This window comes from Euleptes europaea, chromosome 3 (assembly GCF_029931775.1).
Source record: "Euleptes europaea isolate rEulEur1 chromosome 3, rEulEur1.hap1, whole genome shotgun sequence".
Classification (NCBI taxonomy): domain Eukaryota; kingdom Metazoa; phylum Chordata; class Lepidosauria; order Squamata; family Sphaerodactylidae; genus Euleptes; species Euleptes europaea.
In genome coordinates this window covers 99,932,654-99,956,478 of record NC_079314.1, presented here as the reverse complement: position 1 = coordinate 99,956,478, position 23,825 = coordinate 99,932,654, and the positions used below count along the sequence as shown (strand labels likewise).

At 45.4% G+C, this 23,825-nt stretch overlaps 1 protein-coding gene across 1 annotated transcript; it reads right to left on the bottom strand.

The window, feature by feature from the left end:
• Positions 1 to 6,001: 6,001 nt before the first annotated feature.
• Positions 6,002 to 22,130, bottom strand: LOC130475080 (cystine/glutamate transporter-like). Its single transcript, XM_056846802.1, has 12 exons — positions 21,917 to 22,130; positions 18,946 to 19,072; positions 17,086 to 17,201; positions 15,859 to 15,984; positions 13,641 to 13,740; positions 11,863 to 11,907; positions 11,471 to 11,594; positions 10,585 to 10,688; positions 9,493 to 9,589; positions 8,060 to 8,209; positions 7,000 to 7,177; positions 6,002 to 6,066 (listed from the first exon to the last, which is right to left on the bottom strand). The coding sequence occupies exons 1-12, from the start codon at positions 22,128 to 22,130 to the stop codon at positions 6,002 to 6,004; spliced, it is 1,446 nt and encodes a 481-aa protein (XP_056702780.1).
• Between the last annotated feature and the right edge of the window lie 1,695 nt (positions 22,131 to 23,825).

Genomic DNA, 23,825 nt, shown 5'->3' with positions numbered 1-23,825 from the left:
ATTTGTTCTCAATACCTCTTCAAGTAAGATTAATGATGTCTTGCTGTAGGCCGGAAAAGCAATACTAAGGTGCTTGGTTTTTGAAGCCTTGGTTTGGTTCTAATACAGCTATCTTTAGTAAGCCGTTCCTTTTTTCCCTTGTTTTTCTTAAGATAATTCCAAACGAACTTAGAGAGGGGTAAAAATTGTTTAAATTTAGATTGAAGGCAAAGTACAGTGAATGGGAAGCATGTGAAAATAATTAAATCGGAACTCTGGAACTAGAGTGCATAACTCACAAACTGGTCTAGTTTCTCTTAAGCTTATCTTCATTCTAAATTTTATCGCTTTGCCATTACTGGAGGGCAAGCATATGCAGAAGGAGAGAGGGGCTTTTGCTAGAATCACATGTTTAATATCCCCCCCCCCTCAGTTTTTCCCCTTTGGCTCTCCATGGTCATGAGCATATGACCATCTCTTTGTAACCTACCAAAAATAGGACACTGTATACAGTTTTTGGATTCCGAATTGGATTGAGGAGAATATCGTCCTCTAACTTCAGTAAGGCTCTTAATAAAGTAAGTCATTGGACTAGGAGGGGGAAGGACACTAAATCTGTGTAAGTGCAAATAAATTGCCCTGAAAAGTGGCAACCAATTCTTTTTGGTGTATTGATGAAGAAATTCTAATAGCCAGTGCTTGTCAGTATGTATAATGTTGATGTGTTAATTACATACTTGGTAGAGATCCCTCCTGCACCAGGCTTTATGTTATGTATATTGTCTGTCTGGATTTGGTGCAGTAGCCCCACCTCTGTTGTCTCACTTCCTTGTGGGGGAGGGAGAGGAAAGCAGTGTTTAAGTCATATTTGACAGACAGTTACTGAACCTCTTTCTCAAAGATGAGCCTTTAAAAAAACTTAAACAAGAATATCACATGTAAGGTGGAATTATTAGGGTCTTGTTCTTTCCTGGGAGAGACCTCCTTATCCTTTTACTACACTTATTAATAAACCCAGGCTGCAAGGTAACCTTAAATGACCTCTGTGGTAGATTTACCTATGCCAGGGGTGGGGAATGTCAAGCCTGGGGGCCGTTTAAGGCCCACGAAATCATTTGGTCTGGCCCCTCGTGGGTCCTGGCAGATCTCTAGCTCAGAAGGATCTAAGACTGGTGATCCGCCCCCTCCCTCGAACAGGAATAGCCTCTATTCAAGGCAGATGTGAGTTTGTTTTTCTGAGAAAAGGAACCTTTTCCTCCCCTTGCAGAAGAGTCATTAGCTATGGAGCTGCTAGGACCACCCAAGAAACCGTGTTAACCCTTTCCCACCCGGGCCATGGAGAAACTTATTCCCTCTGTATTACAAGATGGTTGGGGGAGGAAGTGGTGACAATGGAGGGGTTAAAGGAGACAAGGCCAGAATGTGCGGGGAGGGAGGAGTTCTTAGTGTGTCCTCATTTCATCCCTGCAGGCTGAGGTAGCAGGAGCTGGCTGTAGAATCCGGCCCCGACCATGCAGAGCAGGAGCAACTCCAGCATGCAGCTGGACGGCCACGCCCAGCTGGTGCAACAGATCATCCTGTGCCACCAGGTGGGCAAGTGCGCCACTGGTTGGATGCCTGCCTGCTTGCCCACCCGGGGGGGGGGTGTCATCTGGGGCAGCTGCCTGCTTGGGGCTTGGTCGGCTAATTTTTAAGTTGATAATGTTGTATGGCCCTCAAATGATGTTATAAATATCCAAATGGCCCTTGGCGGAAAAAAGGTTTCCCACCCCTGACCTATGCAATCAATAACATTGATAATCTAATCATTCTCAACCCATTGGTTGTAGCCGAAGTGCTTGTTTCAGTGCCCTTCGGGGTAAGAGCCCAGTGTCATGGGTCCCATCAAAGAAACTTTACTTCACATAAGCTTTTAACACGCCACAGCCTGCCTTCGTTCACCCGGATGCGTACCCATTAAACGCTGAAATTTTTGTTGGACTGAAACCAACCCAAGGCTGCCTCCAGAGCTTGCTAACTCTTTTCATTGGGTACTTGGGAGGGAACTGAGGAGACCCAATACTATGAAAGATAAGACTGAATTCCTCTGGACTGTGCCTCTCCTCCTCTCCCACGATTTCTGTTCCACCAAAAAAAAATAAAAACAATTTCCAGGTGTCTTTTTGTTAAAATGATATTATTAAACCTTGCATCTTCCAGACCATTAAAAACTGTTCATGGCCCTGGCCCCTGAGGCCAGAGCGACTTTATTTTGCGGAAGAAACATAAACTGATCTTAAAGGGCCTTACTGTTTGTAGTTAAAACTGGATGGAAAAGCTGCGGCATCTGTTCATTTTTTTTTCTCTCTCCAAAAAAGGCAAAGATAACGAAATGAGTAAACCGTGCAGTGTCGGGTGGGGAGAAGACTAGCACTGATGAGGGAATGCGGCTGTCGCCGAAGCAGCATTCCCGCCTGGAAAAGGACTTTTCTACTTGGAATATAAATTTAAGCCATAATAGTTTCTTGCTGTGGGAAGGGGAATGAAAGAAATCACTTTAAGAGATTATATTAATATGAATGATCACTTCTGCTGGGAAATGTTTTAACGTTGCTGATACTTTGGCATTTTTAAAATATTCATTACATTTTGAAGAAAGGGGGGGATAGGTCTTGGCTATATTTACTAGTTTTGTAGTAGTGTTTTGCTGATGTGTCTTTCCCCCCACACACACCTTTTTCTACTGTCATAGTCTAATTTCTAACTTTTGAATGTTTGTGGAATAGCTGTCTTTCTGAATAGGGGTTTGTGTGTCCTCTGTTCTTTTTTACAGAAACACACTACTGTGTGGAGTGTTTTGGCTGGGAAATGGGATGCTGCAGCTTTAAGAGCTTTCTCCCCCGATTTATAACAGTGTTTCCCATCCCTTTTTTTTGCCTGCAGGCAGGGAAAGAGTATGTACAGTATTTATTTTGTTTTAATTTTAATTTGAAATTTGTAAGTTTCTATAAGTAGCTCACTGTTTGGAAGGACAAGTGGCTTGTTTAAATTTGTATTTGACATAGTTTCCACTTTCTGTACCTTAAAATACTGAAAATAAAATCTGTATTACTTATGTTTTTGATTTTAGCACTCAAGTGTTTTAATTTCTTAATGTTCGCTTGCTCCATGTAAATATTTAAAGTGATGCAGAAAGTCTGATGACAAATTGCTTAATTCTATTTCTGTTCCTGATTGCTGCCACCTTTGTTTTTACAATTCCAGAGCTCTGGGATTTTGAGCAAACCTTGAGTTTAGAAAGAATTACTAAAGTAATGGGAGACTGACTTCTTTCAAAAGCTTACCCCTGTGAGAAGAGGTTGCCTCTTTGGTAGTATAGAGGGACATCCGTGGTGTCTCACTAAACTAATAAGGGAAGGCGTTTGATTTCCGAGTTGGGTTTTGATATCAATGTTGTGCATGACTATATGGGTATATGGGAAGAAGAGTTGGTTTTTATTTGCCGACTTTCTTTACCACTCAAGGAAGACTCAAACTGGCTTACAATCACCTTCCCTTCCCCTCCCCACAACAGACACCCTGTGAGGTAGGTGGGGCTGAGAGAGTGTGACTAGCCCAAGGTTACCCAGCTGACTTCATGTGTAGGAGTGGGGAAACGAATCCAGTTCACCATATTAGCCTCCACCGCTCCTGTGGAGGTGTGGGGAATCAAACCTGGTTCTCCAGATCAGAATCCACCACTCCAAGAAGGGAAAGATACCTGTACAATTTCTATTCTTTTGGCTCCCTCCTCCCATTCACTTCCAAGCCACACTAGGCCAGCCATATAATGTGTCCTGCTTGGTGCTTGACAATCCCCTTCTTTTTGTAGCCACAGGCTACAAACCTTGTTGCTTTGCTAAGTGGGGTGTTGGTGGGCTGTGTTTTGGCCTGATTGGGCAGGAGGTTGTCACAGAGTGGAAGGTTAGGCCTAGAGCAATGTTTTCTAGTAGTTATGCAAGCACCCAGGTACCTACTGTCCATCATTTTCCTCATTTGTATATAGTCCTTTATGCTGTCAAGGATGGACATAGGTTTTTAGCTGGTAGCTTTGTTTTAAGGCAGAGCAGTAACAGTTTACATCAGAAGGCAAAGATCCTTGGCTTGTGGGGGGGGCACATAGTAATGCTTCCCTGCAGCATGGATGTTTGCAAAGTGAAATAGGAAACTGATTTTACTTTATGTGAAATAGCTTCAGGCAACCTGAATATTCTGAGAATACAGAATATTGTATATTCAGTGGCACCTGGTTGGCCACTGGGTGAACAGACTGCTGGACTTGATGGGCCTTGGTCTGATCCAGCAGGGCTTTTCTTATGTTCTTAATATTCAAGGATAAGCTGAACTGTGTGAAAATGGTTTGAGAGGGGAAAATGCTACAAGTATTAGCATTTACAAGTAATATAAAGGGTCGAATTGCTTTCCCTGCTATTGTTTCACCTACTTATGTGAAACACAATGCCATTGTATGTTGTGAGAGCCAGTAGTATAATCAAGATATCAAAAGGATTAGAGGTGGTATATGTGACCATCTGATACTGAACATCTGGGAGAAATCCAAGCCCCTTGAGAGAAATCTTGGATCCTCAAGACTGACAGAGGCCCTTGCCTTCCCCTGCCAGTCTGTCTCCATCTTATTCTGTGAGATGAGGGGGGAGCTAGTTCTTCTCTTCAAGGGGGAATACGGTCACATTTCTAGACCCAGAGCGCAGTTAGCCAAGAATCTTCCTCACACATTCTGGGCTGTTGCAGGGTAAGACTTGAATTGTACCGGTGTGTCTTTTTGTTTAGCAGATCCTGGTATAAAAATACTCCCAACAGCATTTTTCAGTGGCACTTCTGTGAGTTTTAGCTTTTAGAGCCAGAATATGGGTGAGCTTGGGGGCGGGGGTCCTACAGGCATGTGTTCAGCTGGGGGAAAAGAGCTAGAATTTATACACTATTCCTACAAATGCTCTTTACGTATGTATTCTGCACTAGGGAGAGGTATTCCAAGTAGTAACACGCAAAGTGATCTGGTTCATAGTATAAGCAGTATTGACATTTATTGCAAAGGGTTACCATTTCTCCCCCCCTCCCCAGTACAAGACACTGTCTGTCTTGTGTTGTATGTGTGTCTAGAGAAACAATGACTTGTATAAACATTTTATTAGCTAGGGCACAGGATGTTTTTCATGATTACAATCTGACACTCCTTGCTGTTTCACTGAGAAATGTTTAAAAAATCAACTCCCGTAACAAAAGGCAAGGCATCTTTCTTGCAACTGTGGGGCAACTACGTTAATATTGCCCCTCCCCACAGCCTTCTAGCCCATCCACCTGCAGAGATAAGGTTGAGGTCAGTCATAGGGGGGCTCTTCCTGCTCAGTGAGGCAAAGAAGAAGAGTTGGTTTTTATACCTTGCTTTTCTCTACCTTTAAGGAGTCTCAAAAGTGGCTTGCAATTGCCTTTCCTTCCCCTCCCCACAACAGACACCGTGTGAGGTAGGTGGGGCTGAGAGAGTTCTGAGAGAACTGAGACTAGCCCAAGGTCACCCAGCAGGCTTCCTGTGGAGGAGCAGATAATCAAACCCGGTTCTCCAGATTAGAGTTCACTGCTCTTAACCACTACACCACGCCTCTAACACAGTGGCTTCACTTCTCAAGCTGCACTGTGAAAGTGCCGGTCAACATATTTTAGAAAAGAGTATGCTCAGCTAATTTACCACTGACATGACCCATTATGCCTGCTCTCATTGCTTCATATGCTACTGTCTAAGCAAAAATCAAGGCATCCTCATTAAAGCGTAGGAAATAACCGCCCTTCACGTTTTCTGTACAAATGTTCTGGTGAGGAGCAGGGCGTCAGAGTGCTCTCTGGGCTTGTCCGACATAAACTGGAGGTGTGTTTCCCCCCATTAACTGGAGTGTGAGGCGATTTTTTGCCTTCTTTTGTCAAAGATGGAATCGATAGGAAGGGGCCTCGAAGGATGTGCATCTGGCCGAGGAAAAGGATGTATAATTCTTCAATAAGTCTGGACTTCCTGGAGCGTCACTCTCATCAGGATCTGCAGTTTTGCTGTCATGGAGTCTAAATAGAAGAAGGAAATATGAATAACAATCTCCGTCTTTCCTTCAGTGAAAACAGCAGGCAAAGGCCCCTTAGACAGCAAGTTCATGTGGTGTTTCATATAACGTGTGAGCTTGTGTGCTCCAAAGAACAAGGCGGATATGAGTGCTGTTCAGGTAATCTCCACCCACCCCAATCTTTGCAAACAAACCTTGTAATGCATGAAAAGAATGTGTTCCTTTACATGCTCTTCTCCCTATAGAGTTAGTGAAACTTCAGGAATAAGGAGTACTGAATCTCATGTTTGCAGAGCTCTATGTAGAATTATTTGTTAATTACGTGTCGTCGTCGTCCCGATTTGTGGGTGCTTGACTAGAACTTTACCATGTATGCACAATGCTTTCTTGATCGCCACGTATGTGTGAAGAGGCTACACTCAGCCAAGTCCATTACAGTGGAGTACTGATCATGCTGTGTGAGCATTAGCCAGCAGAGGGTGGCTGAATTTCAGCAGAAAGCTTCACAGGTGAATGTCCTGAGCTGAATATCAATAAAGGTGAAGGGTTATAGCTCAGCACTATCACACGTGCTTTGTGTGCAGAAGGCTCCACGTTCAATTCCTGGTATTTTAATGCTCAACTAGTAGATACTGGGAAAGACCTTTCTCTGCCCAAGACCTTGCAGCACTCCAATCAAAATAGACAATATTAAGCCAGATGGACTAATGGCCAGACTTAATACAAAGGTAACTTTGTATGTTCTTGTATAGGGGGCTACCTGTTGTGTGAACACCAACATTTGCCATACTAGACATGGAAAAATAAGAAGGGGAGGGGGGGACACAACTCTTAATGGATGCCTCGACACATTCTCACGTATCATAAATACCAGATTGCTTTCATTAAGTGTACTTCTTGTCTGATTTTGAGCTATCCTCGTTGATGCCATACTTACTGAACGTTGATGTGCAGCAGCCTGGTATTCTAGTTTTCTGAACCACCAGATAGTAGACAGGCAAGCCAGAAAGAGTGACAGCGCAACCAATGCTGGTGTTGAAAGGATCTGAATACAGAGATGTCCCCACAATGAAGAAACACGTTATGGTGAATACCAGTGGGAAGACCAGTGGCACCTAAAGGAAAGAGAGATCAGAGCTTGAAGCATACAGTCCGCAGAGCTTCTAACAGGTTAGCAAAATATGCTTTGTAGTCAGTGGTACTGATCACATTATAGTGGTTTCTATTTTTCTCAGCCTGAAATGTTGAAATATACCAGTGGTGGCTCCCCCCACCACCCCACAATACCTTCTGGGCAAGTTAAACCAAGGTTGAGGCAACAAATGAAAGTCAAGCATTGTGTCCATACTTGGCTAATATATCATACTTATTTCTGTGCTCTGAGGCTTTCTTGTTGCTTTTCTCATTTTTATTTATTTCGATTTTTATCCCGTCCTCAATCCCCAGCCAAGGCCGGGCTCAGGGCTGCTAACAACAAGATATTTGATACAATAAAATTCAATAATCATAGATGTGTACATCTCTTTTGCCATGACAGCAATAACTCCCTGCCCCAGGATGTGGTGATGGCTGCCAACATGGAAGGCTTTAAGAGGGGAGTGGACATATTCATGGAGGAAAGGGGTATTCATGGCTATTAGTTAAAATGGATACTAGTCATGCTGCATACCTATTCTCTCTAGTATCAGAGGAGCATGCCTATTATATTAGGTGCTGTGGAACAGGCAGGATGGTGCTGTTGCAGTCATCTTGTTTGTGGCTTCCTAGAGGCACCTGGTTGGCCACTGTGTGAACAGACTGCTGGACTTGATGGGCCTTGGTCTGATCCAGCAGGGACTTTCTTATGTTCTAACAGTATAGCTCTGCCTTGTGTTCAGTATCTTCAGGCTCGGTCCTTGGGTAGTTCAACCCTATTCATATTTACTAAGAAGTAAGTCCCAGTGATTTTAATGAGCCTGGCTTCTATGTCAATGTGCACAGTATTGAAGTCTTGTTACCTTAAAGGGTCTTGGCAACTCTGGATGACGATAGCGATGTACCATGAGTCCCAGTGTAGCCAGTCCTAGGAAGAACCATCGTGAGAAACTGTAGAAGTTCAGCAGGCCATAGATGTCACCAATGGACACCATCACATAGATCAGTGGCAACTGGCATACAGAAAAACAGTAGTGTGAAAACATTAGCAGAATTCAAAACCATTTTTTCCTGCTCTTCCCTCTTCTATTCTGTAGGTTTCTCTTGTGGTGGGAGGATAATTCTGATTACACAACGTTGGGGAAGCAAATTAATATTTGTCCTCCTTTTGCAAGGACAAATTCCAGCTTATATGCATTACAGGGTGGGCATATCAACTATGCGTATCTATAGGCATGATGGACAACTTGGACAGGTTACTGTAGGAACCAAGGATAAGAACATAAGAAAAGCCATGCTGGATCAGACCAAGGTCCATCAAATCCAGCAGTCTGTTCACACAATGGCCAACCAGGTGCCTCTAGGAAGCCCACAAACAAAACAACAGCAGCATTATCCTGCCTTCGTTCCACAGCACCTAATGTAATAGGCATGCTCCTCTGATCCTGGAGGGAATAGGTATGCTTCATGACTAGTATCCATTTTTACTAGTAGCCATGGATAGCCCTCTCCTCTATGAACGTGTCCACTCCCCTCTTAAAGCCTTCCAAGTTGGCAGCTATCACCAAACCTTAGGGCAGGGGGTTTCACAATTTAACTATGTGTTAAATTATGTGGATGCTCTAAACAATTAGGGAAGGGGCTGTGGCTCAGTGGTAGAGCAGATGCTTTGATTGAGGCCGGAACTTTTGCTATCTCCAGTTACTAGACCTCCAGTAACAGGTGGTGGAAATGGTGCAGACAACTAATTTTGGACTCTGGTCTTACGGGATTCACTTTAGATGATGATGCAAAACAGAGAATGAACATTCACCAAGCTAAGATGCACCAATAGTTGACTCAATAAAAGGCAATTTTGCATACAACACACCCCAAATGTTAAAGGACCACTGCCATTCAAACACATGAAGCTGCCTTATACTGAATCAGATCCTTGGTCCATCAAAGTCAGTATTATCTACTCAGACCGGCAGTGGCATTCCAGGGTCTCAGGCAGGGGTCTTTCATATCACCTACTTGCCTGGTCCCTTTAACTGGAGATGCCGGGTATTGAATCTGGGACCTTCTGCATGCCAAGCAGAGGCTCTACCACTGAGCCACAGCCTCTCCCCTGCATTTAACTGCAAGAAGGCAAGCTAGGCCTTGTGAGGACACAGAAGAAGGGTTTGCTTATTCTGAGAGGATGGTTTACAGGAGAAACATTTACTCATTTTCAATACCCTGTTCAATAATTGTGGAATGGGGAAGAGGGCAAGTGCTTAGTCCCAGATCATTCTAAACCTCGTCATGTCCTTACCATTAATAGCAGAGCTGGCAGTGGAGTGTGTCTTTGAATGTGGATCATGGAGAAGAGAGTTGGCCACTGTCCTTCTCTTGCAGCAGCAAACAACATCCTGTAAAAGCAAACCAGCTTTAAATGTGGCGTTAGTGGCCCATGTGGAGTGACAGCCACAAATCAAGGTTCTGTAACTTGTGTTAGGCTCCCGCTTTAGGCTTATTAAACATTTTATGCATAATATTTTTCCAACATAGTTATCTCTACCTTTAAACACACACACAACCCTAAAACACTACATCATATGCAATAGATGTACATGAGGTGTTTTTTTTTTATGTCAGTGGTTGGAAGTTACAACTCAATGCCGCTCTCAAATGGATACATGCAGCAAAATAGAGACAAATGAGATCATCTATCTGCCCTAAGTCTCAGTGATAAATGAGGTAAATTAAATTAAAATAAATATGTACACATTGAAGAATTGGGGCTAATAACAAAGAATCTCTCTCTACAAGGAAGATAGGTGTGTGGAGATGCTGCTGGTTTCCATCCTACCAAACGGGAAGAAAGACCTGGGGGGAACGGGGACACAATAAGAGACAAAATGAGGGTTGAATTGAAAGAGGGTTGATTAATTCTTGGCTAGCGTGTTCTTGGTCAGTTTGATAAGCTGGGTGCCTGATTGATGGAAGTTTGAAAATTCTCACAGTCTGTTATAGTCAGTTAAAGTTAGTTGGCATCAGTTGGGCAAAGAGAGGTCTGAAGAGAAGACTGAGAGGAAAACACTAAAGAAAATGTTACTGTATCTAACCAGGGTATATACATGGGCAATAGGTAGTGTTGCATTAATATCTAGTTTTCTCTTTGCATAGTATACATTCAGTCAAAATGTATTCTGTTACTTACGTCTTAATAAATCAATTTCTGCTTGATTATATTAATTACTGTGCTACATACATTAAGATCTCCCGAGAAACACTCAAGTGTACTGTTGGGATAAAGGAACAGAAACCTAGAGGTAGAAGTAACCTGAATAGACAGTGCGTTGCAAATCAAACAGATGATTCCTGACAATGCAGACAAGATTATTTGAAAAGAACAAGGGTTTACCTTGAAGAGGCAAAGATTCCTCCGTTCAGAGCACCAAAACAGGACAAAGCTACAAGGATGGGAAGCACCGAGGAGATACTCTGGAAAGCCTTGTCAGCAAAGCTCTAGAAGAAGACCGAGAAAGCCTTGTCAGCCAAATACTTTTCACATCTCTATACCTATTTCTGTGCCTCTGTTTGGAAGAGGAAACCGTTGCTTCATTCTGAAGGCATCATAGATCAGTGGCGGAGCGCATGTCCCAGATTCCATCCCTGGTAACTCAAGGTGAAGGATATTGCTTAGCAGGGTTGAAGAAGACCTCTGGTGGAGACCCTGCTGCTGATCATACATGAAAATGCCTTATACGGACCACTGGTCTACCAAGGTCAGAGTTGTCTAACTGGATGGGCAGCAGCTGTCCAGAATCTCAGGCAGAAGTCTAGGACATCTGATCTGATTTTTTTTTTTAATGGAGATGCCAGGGATTGAACCTTGGGCCTTCTGCATGCAAAGTGGATGGCCACTGAACCATTCCCCCTCTTAATCCAGAGCAGACAACCTTGGGCTTAATGGGACAATGATCCAACTCAATATAGGGCAACTTCACAAGGTCAACAGAGTAGTTTTACAAAGCCAGGATCCAACATTCTACAAAGAGAATACAGCCATCTCTGTTTGTTTTCCTTTGGAGGTTCACAGCCGAACATTGTGCGGAGATGTCTTGCTTCTCATCCTTTTTGCTGAACAGGGAAACAGATGTCTGCCCGGGGCAACAAAATCTACAATCTGTTATTTTCTTTAATTAAGCTTGAGATCTTTTCCAACCATCCTCCTAGACAGACTCCCCCTTTGTTGTTCCTTACCCTAGAAATACTGATCTGAAAATCCAATCCCCAAAAGAGCTTACCACAGCTACGGCTTCGGAGCTGAGAATTTCTTGGGGTGTCAGGACCGCGTAGTAAGACACATTTGTCAGGATGTAACACACTGTGACAACAATTAGAGACACTATAATGCTCAGTGGGATATTCCTGAAGAAGAAGAAGAAGAAGAGCCTGCCTTTATTCACTGTCACCTGGCTCCTGATTGTAAATGCACATTTTCCTTTTGCCTACAGCAATTTCCTCCTTCATTAATACAGCAGCCACCCTTGTAAAAATTGAGGAAATAAAGATGTTTCAAGAATGTCGCTATGAACTAATCTCTATTCTAGTATTTCACAAAGGGACTCAGCAAGCAGGTGAAGCCATGTGTCTTTTTTCTCTGTGTGCCAGAAAAGGACTTCTGTTGTTTCCTTACCGTGTAGGATTTACAATTTCCTCTGTTACAAAGTTTACATAGAACCTGGAAGGAGAAAAAAATGAACAGCTTTGAGGTCACAAGGTCAATATTCCAACATTATTTTCTTCTGAGAGGGTCCCAGTTTGATATATTGCCTAACAGCTAGCCACCGCCAGTTGCAGAGATTTCCCTGTAAAGGAAATAGCCCGCTAGCAAGCAAAACAGATCCTTCAGAATACAAAGTATGTATTGATCTGCAGCAGGGCTGACAACCTGCTCTAACGCTTTCTTCAGATGGGCCTTTAAGAGTAGTATAATCAACAGATGTTTGCAGTGAATAATGGCATGAAGACCCGTTCTTGTGAAATCTTGTATAGCTAGTTCCTGGGGGGTGGGGGGTAAAGTGATGACTTCAATTGGTGGTGCAATGAAAAACTTCCTGCAGCACTGCATTCAAATCTTTTAAAAGGATGCACGTGACGCTCTGGGTATGCCCTCGGGCCCTGAGGGCGATGGTAGGGCTGTCGGTGTCTGGTCCATCCTCTTCTGCTGCCATCATAAGCAGAGTAAAGGTAAAGGTCCCCTGTGCAAGCACCAAGTCATTTCTTACCCATGGGGTGATGTCACATGCCAATGTTTACTAGGCAGACTTTGTTTGCGGGGTGGTTTGCCAGTGCCTTCCCCAGTCATCCTCCCTTTACCCCCAGCAAGCTGGGTCCTCATTTTACCGACCTCGGAAGGATGGAAGGCTGAGTCAACCATGAGCCGGCTACCTGAAACCAACTTCTGTTGGGATCGAACTCAGGTCGTGAGCAGAGCTTGGACTGCAGTACTGCAGCTTACCATTCTGCGCCACGGGGATCTTATAAGCAGAGTAGTCTCTTTCTAACCCATTGATTCCAGTGGATTTAGAAAGTTAGTAATGATTAGGATACCACTGATAGTTCCTTAGGAGCAAGTGTTGGTGTCCAAACCTACTCATTCAGCTAAAACCTATGAGAGATGGTTCTGAAGATTAGGGTGGGTCTAGGGGTATGAGAATGAACATAGATATAGAAATACTAGAAGAAGAAGAGGAAGAAGATTTGGTTTTTGTATCCCACTTTCCTCTACAGTAAGGAGTCTCAAAGCAGCTTACAATCGCCTTCCCATCCCCCTCCACACAGCAGGCACCTTGTGAGGTAGGTGGGGCTGAGATAGTTCGGAGAGAACTGTGACTAGCCAAAGATTACCCAGAAGCTTTCATGTGGAGGAGTGTGGAATCAAACCTGGTTCTCCAGATTAGAGTCTGCCACTCTTAACCACTACAACACGCTAGCTACTAGAGAAACACCCCACCTCCTGGACTCCAGTTTGATCAGAGACAATCAATCAAACAGTTTCTCATCTTCCAGCTGGACCCAACCCTGTTCCCTGCAGAAAGCAACAACATGATATGGAGGTATGGATGCCAACTTCCAGGTACTAGCTGGAGATTCTGCTATACAACTGATCTCCAGCTTATAGAGATCAGTTCACCTGAAGAAAATGGCCGCTTTTGTAATTGGACTCTATGGCATTGAAGTCCCTCCAATCCCCAGACCCCACCCTTCTCAGGCTCCACCCCAAAAACCTCCTGCCAGTGGCGCAGAGGGACCTGGCAACCCTATATGGAGGGTGGGGCCAGCCGTGGTTGGTGGTACAATCTATACACTTGGAGAGTTAAGAGAATTCCGTTTTGTTGACGGAAGTGCCTTCCATTAATGGAAATTTTAGTCCAGATTCCACCCAATGGCATGTACAACCTGGCAACTTACCACCCTCCGTAGGCAAACATTCCAGAATAAAAAGCGAGAGGCAGCTTGTCCAACGTCAGAGTACTTGTGTCAAAACTTTCCTGGAAATTTTCATAGTGGCCTGAGCAAGAACAGATAGAAAAATGATAGATTAAGGTGAATTTTCAAATTAAGGTGACAGGCAGCACTACAAAGGGTTACTCCTTTTTTTTGCATCCTCACATAGGTGCTGTATCTTTAACAGTAGCCAGACAGATGGAAATGGAAAAGGTGCCGGTTTTTCCAGCTTGGTGCCTGCAGTGACGAGGTGGGATGGAATTGCACCTCAAGATACCTTGCAAGTTACCTTTTCCCTTTAGCCTCAGCTCAACGACTGTGTCCATTGAAAAGGGCCTGGAAATCCTAATACAGAAGCGGCATGCAGGGTCGGGGAAGTTGAGAACAGGTGAGTAAGGCCAGTGCTTGACATGTAGAAATAGCAAAACGGGCACTCCTTTTCCCATAATATTCAGGATTCTCTGCCGTTTCTGAGTGGTGAGGGAAATATACTTGGCAAAGGCTGGAGAGCACTTTCATTTATGTTTTCAGGATTGATCCCTGGCAGTAAGGTCAGATGCCAGGCATGAGTTGGCACAATTTAGGCCAAGTAAAATGACCAGATTACAGAAGAAGAAGAGTTGGTTTTTATATGCCTACTTTCTCTACCACTTAAGGAAGAATCAACCCGGCTTACAATCACCTTCCCTTCCCTTCCGCTCCTCACAACAGACACCCTGTGAGGTAGACGGGGCTGAGAGAGCTGTGACTAGCCCAAGGTCACCCAGCTGGCTTCATGTGTAGGAGTGGGGAAACCAACCTGGTTCACCAGATTAGCATCTGCCGCTCATGTGGAGGGGCAGGGAATCAAACCCAGTTTTCCAGATTAGAGCCCACCACTCCAAACCACCGCTCTTAACCACTACACCACGCTGGCTGCAGCCCAGTCATGTGATAATCTCGTGACACTGGGAGCCCTTCTTCCCATTCAGAACTGCAGCTTTTCATTTTATGAGATGAAGAAACTCTCACGTTTAGTCCTGTGTCTGGCTCCGCTTGTTCTTCTGCCTCAAGTGGCAGGAATGTGTATGGAGGGTTTGTACCCTTTCTCCCATTCACTCCTAATGGCTCTGGACTGCAGCAGCTGCACAAGAGGGAAGGGAACACGTACTCCTTCCCTTCTCATTGTGCTCTAAGTCCAAAGTGTTGCATAACTGGGCTGGCCTGTCTTCTGTTCTTAGGCAGTGAACCAAACCGGCCATGTTTAATACCCAAGCAATGCAACCTTTAGAAGAAGAAGAGTTGGTTTTTATATGCCGACTTTCTCTACCACTTAAGGAAGAATCAAACCAGCTTACAATCACCTTCTCCTCCCCACAACAGACACCCTGTGAGGTAGGTGAGGCGGAGAGAGTGTGACTAGCCCAAAGGTCACCAGCTGGCTTCATGTGTAGGAGTGGAGAAACAAATCCAGTTCACCAGATTAGCCTCTGCCGCTCATGTGGAGGAGTGGGGAATCAAACCTGGTTCTCCAGATTAGAGTCCACTGCTCCAAACCACCACTCTTAACCACTACACCATGCTGGCTCTCCAGTGCGAACCCGTAGGCTAAGACCTGGTTCACCAATACACAATAGTAAGTTGGTAGAACATACTGCAGGTGGAGGATCCAGAGTCTTGGGTCTCAGGTCTCTGATCCTTTTTAATAGACATGCTGGGGGATGAACATGTGACAGGGTTGCCAACTCCAATTTAGTAAATTCCTGAAGATTTTAGGGTGGTGCCTGTGGAAGGAGCTCAGCAGGGATGCGATACCATTTCCTCCAGGGCAACTAATCGCCATAGACTGGAGATCTTCAGTAATTCCTGGAAAACTCCAGGCCCAATCTGGAGGTTGGCAACCCTACCTGGTACTCTGCCACCGAGCCACAGCCCCTCCCCAGCTTCAGTCCACGCTTCCTCCTTTGCCATGGCTAGCCTTCCCTCCAGCTCTGTGGGACCACATGCTTTTAAAGAGCAGGATGTTCACCTGCAGAAGATGCTAACTGGCGTCTCCAGTTAAAAGGTCTCTGGTTGTGTTGGGAATGGGTTCTCTCTCGCAGGAACCCGGGAGTGCTGCCACCGGTTGGTATTGAGCTAGATGGGCCCTACGGCCTGACCCAAGGCAGCTTGGCAGGTCCCCCTCCCACTTCAGCTGTCTTACCGTTGCCAAGAGCCATCATCCCTGGAACGATGATCAGGCCTACGGTGACCATCTTGAGGGCTGTGAGGGCTGTTTGTATGTTTGCAGACAAGCTCACGCTCCAGCAGTTCAGAACTATGACTAAGGCTGGAAGGAAAGAGACAAAAGTTGGCCAGAACTAGGTTAGGAGCAGCTGTCGTTGCACCAGTTACCGGACAAATGCAGCCAGAGTTGTATTTATGTACAAGCTAAGTCAACTAAGAACATAAGAAGAGCCCTGCTGGATCAGAACAGTGGCTAGGGTTGCCAACTGCCAGGTAGTAGCAGGAGATCTCCTGCTAATTCAACTGATCTCCAGCCGATAGAGATCAGTTCACCTAGAGAAAAATGGCCGCTTTGGCAATTGAACTCTATGGCATTGAAGTCCCTCCCCTCCCCAAACCCCGCCCTCTTCAGGCTCCGCCCCCAAAATCTCCTGCTGGTTGTGAAGAGGGACCTGGCAACCCTACCAGTGGCCGATCTAGTCCAGCATCCTGTCTCACACTGGCCTACCAGTTCCTCTAGAGGTCTGACAACAAGGTACAGATGTTGAGGCTTTTAATTTAGGGCTTCAAATTATGAGGGCCTCTAAATAATTTTTTAAAAACCCACTCCATTACCATTTTTGGTAATGCTACAGAACTCCTTAAGCTTGGCATAGTGTGCATCCTCAGCATGAGTTAATCCAGCACTAAGTGTGACTTTCTTTGCCATTCTGAAAATAATGAGGATTTTCAAAAAAAAATCATATTTAGTTAGCAGTATCCCATTGATTTGATTGAGATTTACTCCCTAGTAAGTGGCGCAGAGTGATAAGCTGCAGTACTGCAGTCAAAAGCTCTGCTCAAGACCTGAGTTCGATCCCGACGGAAGTCGGTTTCAGGTAGCCGGCTCAAGGTTGACTCAGCCTTCCATCCTTCCGAGGTCGGTAAAATGAGGACCCAGCTTGCTGGGGGTAAAGGGAAGATGACTGGGGAAGGCACTGGCAAACCACCCCGTAAACAAAGTCTGCCTAGAAAATGTTGGGATGTGATGTCACCCCATGGGTCAGGAATGACCTGGTGCTTGCACAGGGGACCTTTACCTTTAAGTGTGTTCTACCACAGACCAACACGCCAGCTACCCTCTGAAACGATCATCACTGCGTATGAATCTTAAGCAAGTGTGCTTGGGTTTAATTCCGCAACCATAGAGGTTAAAGGTACTCACTGATTCCCGTTGTAGTGATGAGTTTCACAGCCAAGGCAGGAGCATGGCACGGGGCAAAGAGAGGCTCAATTAAGTAGCGACCAAAAGCCAAAGACACCACAGCCATATTCGCAGGGCTGGAACAAAAAACGCACAAATTGCAGATTGTTAATTGGAGGCAAATTTTTGTCTTTTCTTTAACTTACTGCATCCTGTCATTTACGTTTTAATTTCCATAAATGCCAGTTGATATTCAGCTTCCTGATATCTCGAAATGAAGGCAGTCTTCCAACCTTCAAGGCCTCTTTATGAACATCAATGTAGAGGATTTCTCCCACTGTTTTTCTGACTCTGCTCCTGTGCCAATCACAAAGATTTATTCAGTTCCATGGCAGGAAAAGATGTACCTGCTAAATATCCGTTTGTCAGGTTGCGGTTGAGGATAATTATTACTGAATGATTCTTGTTGGATGTTTTGAAATGCCCCTTCTTCCAAAATGCCCTCAAGTGCTCTACAGAGCTCATCTGGTCTCTGTTGTTAATGTTATTGCATAAATGTTTTTGTATGCTGGATCCCAGGAAGTGTTATGGACTCAGACAGACAAGGCTATCACTTCTGTCCTTCCACTGCAGGCTTGTGCAGCCTCAATTTGCCACAGGGCAATGAAGGAAGTCTAGAGGGGAATTTAACCCTTCAGATTCCACTCAGTTTCACCTTTCCAAACCAGCTCCTTGCTTTTATTTAGTGTTGACAGAGAGAATACTGGTCCAAAGTCAACCATAAGCTTTGCAGCAGCATGAGGATTTGAACCTGGGTCTTCCAGAATGTTTTCTGAATCTGTAGCCACTACACCGCAGCTGCCTTCAGAAATTATCTTCAAACATCCATACACTGATGGATATTGCACTGCTGTTTCACTATAGTAATAATTCGGAACTGGATTCTCCCACGCGGACAGGAGGGTCCAGCTTTAGTGAAACCATAACACAATATCCAATGAAGAGTGGAAGCAGCTCACGTTGGCTCTATTAGCATTTTAAAGGATAAAAGATGTGTTTTTAAAGGATAAAATGTGTATGTAAATATGTGTATGTGTTTATATGCATACATGGTTACAGAGAAATAATGTTTTATTACTTTGGGGGAGGAGGCCATGAAATGCAATAAGTTACTCTTCTAGAAGCTTTATAAAGTGTGGCCAAGCTGCCAAGGTATTCCGAAAGACCCCCCCCCCTGCATTTTTACTTTCTGATCTCCGAATCCTTACAATCCCACAAACAAACATACCACTTTGAGCTGAGCGTACCGACCTTTTGTGAGGGGGGCATGTGTGTGTGTGTTGTGTTTGCACTGAAGTGGGGGCATGGCAAGAGTTAGCACCCCCCCTTCCTTTGCTGCAGGGTTTTTTCATGAACAAGCTGTGATCTCATCCTCTTCCAGGGTAGGCAGATCCCAGATGTTTCGTGGCAGACGGTTCTGTTTATCTGGTAGCTTTGGGGGGAAGGCGCGGATCATGTTTCCAATTGACCTCTGTACAGCTAGAGATCACCCACACCCTCCCTTACGGTGGAGCTTGCAAACAGCGTCAGGTGTATATCACCATTATCCTCCCGTAGAGATTTTCCCCCTCCTGTTATTCTTCCTTTCATTCTTCTCTTCCTTTTCCCTCTCCCAACTTTCTGCAGCCGTTTGTTTGAGAGTCGCAGCGGTGTTGCATTCACCAGCTGGCCGCTTTGAAAAACACAGCTGGAACGTGCCCCCATTGAGAGATGTAAAGAGGCAGGGCGCCCCTTGGCCCCTCTCTCCCCCCCCCCGGCCGCCCCCAGCCGTCTGGCATTCCTCGCCTGCAGACAACAATAGCACGTCAAAGCAGCCCTTACCGGATCATCACAAACTCAGCCCAGAGCCTCAGGAAGGCCGGCAAAGGCCCGAGCGTTTCCAGAAGGTAAATGTAATGGCCCCCGGACTTCGTGATGCTGGTTCCAAGGTCTGCGTAGGCCAGAGCACCTAGAAACAAAGCCACACACCGAAGCTCAACCCTTTCACATGAACACATGAAGCTGCCTTCTACTGAATCAGACCCTTGGTCCATCAAAGTCAGTATTGTCAGGTCCCCTTCCTAATTCCACATGGAGCATTTCTTCCACTTTAGCCACCTGACCTGTCCACTTTTTAAAAACTTTCCGCATGGCATCATCCTCCATTGCTTCACAGGTCATGCACAACTCATTCTTTCTGCAAAAAAAACCCTGATTTTTTTTAAAGTTGAAAAACACTGTTTCCTGGCATGAAATTTTCACTGGCTATTTATGCAGGGTCGATTTTGATGCTCGCTCAAAGCTCCTTTTAAAAATCTGACCTTTAAAATGCCTATTCAGGGTCCCGATGCAAGAGGAGAAAGTCAAACAAATTCCACCCCCCAGTCACCTGCTCCTTCGTTCGCATAGCCATTAGCAATCATCTTTGCATAGCTAACCTGCGGCTGTGATTCTTCATGCTTCCTTGAGTGGATGCTTCGAGGTGGGGATTAGACTGGCCATAATGTGCCAGATTAAAAAATTGATGTCTCCAGCCCATCACCATATTTGATTGAATGATCACATTTGTGGTGTCTTTCCAATTCCTCCGTAAATCAATAGACTTATACAAGAATTGGGCCATGGGTTTATTAATTTTTTAGAAAGTGTATGTTGCATGCTGCATCAGACCAATGATTGAAACAGGTCAGATTGGCATAGGTTGGGAGCCAAGGCAGGTGAGATTTTCCCCTGTTCCTGCAACACTATGAAATTTAATGTGGGTCCAAGAAAGACAGTGAACTGCCAAGTCATAAGGTGACCACTGAAAAGAACAGAACATAAGAACATAAGAAAGGCCATGCTGGATCAGACCAAGGTCTATCAAGTCCAGCAGTCTGTTCACACAGTGGCCAACCAGGTGCCTCTAGGAAGCTCACAAACAAGACAACTGCAGCAGCACCATCCTGCCTGTGTTCCACCGCACCTAATATAATAGGCATGCTCCTCTGATCCTGGAGAGAATAGGTATGCATCACGACTAGTATCCATTTTTACCAGTAGCCATGAATACCCCTCTCCTCCATGAACATGTCCACTCTCCTCTTCAAGCCTTCCAGGTTGGCAGCCATCACCACATCCTGGGGCAGGGACTTCTGCAAATTTAGCTATGCTCGCCCTCCAGCTTCAGCAGATGACCTCACGTTCCAGTATTATGAGAGAGAGAAAAGTAGAGCAAGACACAGGATCAGGAGAGGGCACAAGAAGAATGTCTGCACGAGTCCATCAAGCAGTAACTAGGGCTGTCGATTAGGTTCATCCCGAACCGAAAAACAGCCGAATTTCCCCCGATTCAGCGGTTTTCATTTTGGATGGAACCGAATTCAAAAAAGGCGGGAAAATGACGAGCTTAATTCGGCGAGTTCAGGGCATGCCGAATACATTCGGCAAATTCGGGGGCTCAAAATCAGCAGCATAACCATCAGTTAGTAAGCAGCATTCTCCCGCGGCCAATGGTGGCCAAGCTGGGTCTTCTCCTGGCCAATCAGAGCAGGGATTCTCACTTTTGAAATGGCCAGGAGAAGAGTCTAAAAACTCCCATCCCTCCCCTCCCATCCTGACTGTATTTATTGCCTTCCAATTTGGTGGCAGTGCTGCTGAGAGATCCGATTCCTGACTGGGCCGAGCTGCTGGTGCTTACCAGAATAGGATTGGATTTACTTCTCTTCCGTGCTCGTGCTGGAAGACATCCACACAGTTTGATTTTGTGGTTTTTTCTCTATACCTTTTCTCCTGTCTGTGTGTGTGTGTGGGGGAAGCAGACTCTGTGTATGCGTGGGGGAGATTAGTTTCTGTGGATGGGTGGGGGAAGCCAAAGGGGGCTTTCGCTCATTCTGCCGAGGGGTGTGTGCCCACTCACCTCTGCGGGAGTGTGTGTTCTGCTTTTAAAGTTTTGAAGTTTAAAATTGAGTCTGTGCGGTGGCTAGCGAGTCTCTCTCCACTCGGCACCCGGGCCCCGCCTCCTCCTCCTTGGTTTTTTTCCTGTTTGGGGTTGAGCTGAGACGTACTGGTTTGAGGGGGGTGGCTTCGCCCGTTCTGAAGAGGATGTGTGCCCGCTCGCCTCTGCGGGAGTGTGTGCTGTGCTCTGCTTTTGTTTTTTGCCCCTAGCCTGGGATTGAGTGCAACGGTGCGGCTTGGGTGAGTCTCTCCCCGGCACCGCTCGGCACCCGCGCCTCCTCCTCCTTGGTTTTTTCCCCATCTGGGGCCAAGCCGTACTGGTTTGAGAGGGGTTTTTTCGCCTGTTCTGCCTGGGTGTGTGTGTGCCCCCTCGCGTCTCTCTCTCCCTGGTTTGAGGGGGGGGGGGCTTCAGTTGTGTGTCCTCAGGTTTTCCCTCATTCATAAGATCGGTTAGGTGTATTTTGCTGCTCGCTCAAAACTGGTTTTCAAATTGTGACTTAAACAATGCATTTGCCCAGTCCCGAGACTCCCGACTCCCGAGTCCGATGCAAAAGGGGAAATTCCACCCCCACCTGCTCCTTATGCATAGCTAGCGTGCCTCTGTCCCTTTCCATGGTTTGCAAACTCCCAAGGTCGTGTCACGTGTTGCTTTGCATGGTTTTGCAAACACATTCTTCATCAGCACAAGGTCTGAATTTGACATGAGCATCTCCCAGATTCTCTTCGACCCCAGTCTGAGGGAACCTCTCGGGGACATACCCTGAGGAATATTCTGCAATCTCTTCATAGATTTAGAGGTATGGGAAGAATGTCTATTTCCACCCCCCCTCGGAATAACTGCAGGTCAAACAAACGAATGACAAGAAGGACAACTCACCAAAGAGAGAAAGGATTCCGCAAGCCAGCCATACCATTAAGGAGGCCCCGACACTGCCCGAGTTTTGCAGCACGCCTTTGGGAGAAATAAAGATGCCGCTGCCCACCATGGTGCCAACGGCCAGAGCAATGGCCCGGGTGAGAGTGATCTTCCTCCTCAGGAAAACAGCTCCTTTTGCCTCTGGCGCATCGTTCTTTTTCCGGCAGCCTCCCATTCCTTACTCGGTGTTCCCAATGAGCGACAGAAGGTCTGTGTACGAGACACTGCTAGTGTCCTGTTCTAGTGCCCGTGCCGAGGTTCTGTCCCACTCTGAGGCAACCTTTCCCTTCCCCTCACTCTCTTTGCTTAGCAGGCAGAGTACAGTTGGGGCAGGAAGCCTTTGGAATGACAGGAGCATGAAGTAAACAAATATTTAACCAAAAATATCAGGTGGGAGGGAAACGAGCTCAGAACTCTAAGGCCAGGAGTATTGCAGTGCTTCAGCATCCGTCACCAATATGATGTTACTGGTGTCCCTTCCTCAGATGTGCAACTGGTTTGAATCTGGTTGTGAGCATACCACCTGGAAAACTGCCATTGCAGAGAGTTCAAGTCCATTCTTTGGCAGTGTACATTTCTTCATTCTTGGATTGTGACACAAGATCTTTCTTTTTTTAAAGCAGGGGTGGGGAACGTCAGGCCCGGGGGCTGTATAAGGCCCGCGAAATCATTTGGTCTGGCCCTTCATGGGTCCTGGCAGATCTCTAGCTCAGAAGGATGCTGCCCTGCCTGAATCTCTTGGGCCCAGCTGGAGACAGCAGAGCTCAAAAGTGAGTCACTCTATGTGGCAGACACTCGGTGCCGTCTCTGGTCGTGCCTTTTGGCTAAATGTTTGACCAAATATAGCAGGCTAATTTTTAAGTTGATAATTCTGTATGGCCTGCGAATGATGTTATAAATATCCAAATGGCCCTTGGCGGAAATAAGGTTCCCCACCCCTGTTTTAATGAAATAGAAACACAAAGTGCCCTGACCTGGATGGCCCAGGCTAGCCTGATCTTGTCAGATCTCAGAAGCTAAGCAGGGTCAGCCCTGGTTAGTATTTGGATGGGAGACCACCAAGGAAGACCAGGGTTGCTGTGCAGAGGAAGGCACTGGCAAACCACCTCTGTTAGTTTCTTGCCATGAAAACCCCAAAAGGGGTCACCATAAGTCGTCTGCGACTTGACGGCGCTTTACACACACACACAACACAAGATCTTTCTTTTTTTAAAGAAATAGAAACACAAAGTAGTAAAAGTGAATTCCATGAGCCTATTTAGTGGGCAACCACTAACAAGGGTGTCAAATGCAAACCTTTGTAATGTGTGAATGGACAAACATGAGTGCAAGGTAGAAAACCTTGTGGGAAAGTGCCAGATTGGTATCTCGGAATTCTAAAGTTGTTTGCTTTTGATTGTTCTCCCGCTAAGTTTGAAACTAAGTTTGGGTGGGATTTTAGGGTTTTTAACAATTGGGTATCAAGCAGACATTATTCAGACAAATTTATTTAAAACATATATATGCTTCCTGTTCAGTAAACCTGCTTGAGGCAGCCTACAAAGTAAAACATAGAGAGCATCAAAATGGCTAAGATTAACAAACTATTAAGCATGCATCCAGAACATAAAAACAGCATAAAACACCTGAAAATGCAATAATGGAAGGCAGCATCTGTTGAAAGACTGCCTGTCAACCAGCCAATAGAGGCAAAGGAGCCCTGCTATTAAAAAATGATGGAAATATATTGTGTCTCAGCTAGGGCAGAAAGCAATGTACCAGTTGGTGGGAACACGAGCAAAATGAAATTTTAGCAGCATATTACTAAAAACTTTAAGACAAACAATACATGTTTTTCTAAATATGTCAGAAGCAGGAGAGCATTCAGGGA

Coding starts and splice junctions, on each gene's coding strand:
- LOC130475080 (XM_056846802.1), bottom strand. CDS start 22,130: ATGGGAGGCTGCCGGAAAAAGAACGATGCGCCAGAGGCAAAAGGAGCT. Junction 17,202..18,945: donor GCTGAGTTTGTGATGATCCG/GTAAGGGCTGCT, acceptor TTTTTGTTCCAG/CCCTGCGAATATGGCTGTGG. Junction 11,595..11,862: donor GAAATTGTAAATCCTACACG/GTAAGGAAACAA, acceptor CTTCTTCTTCAG/GAATATCCCACTGAGCATTA.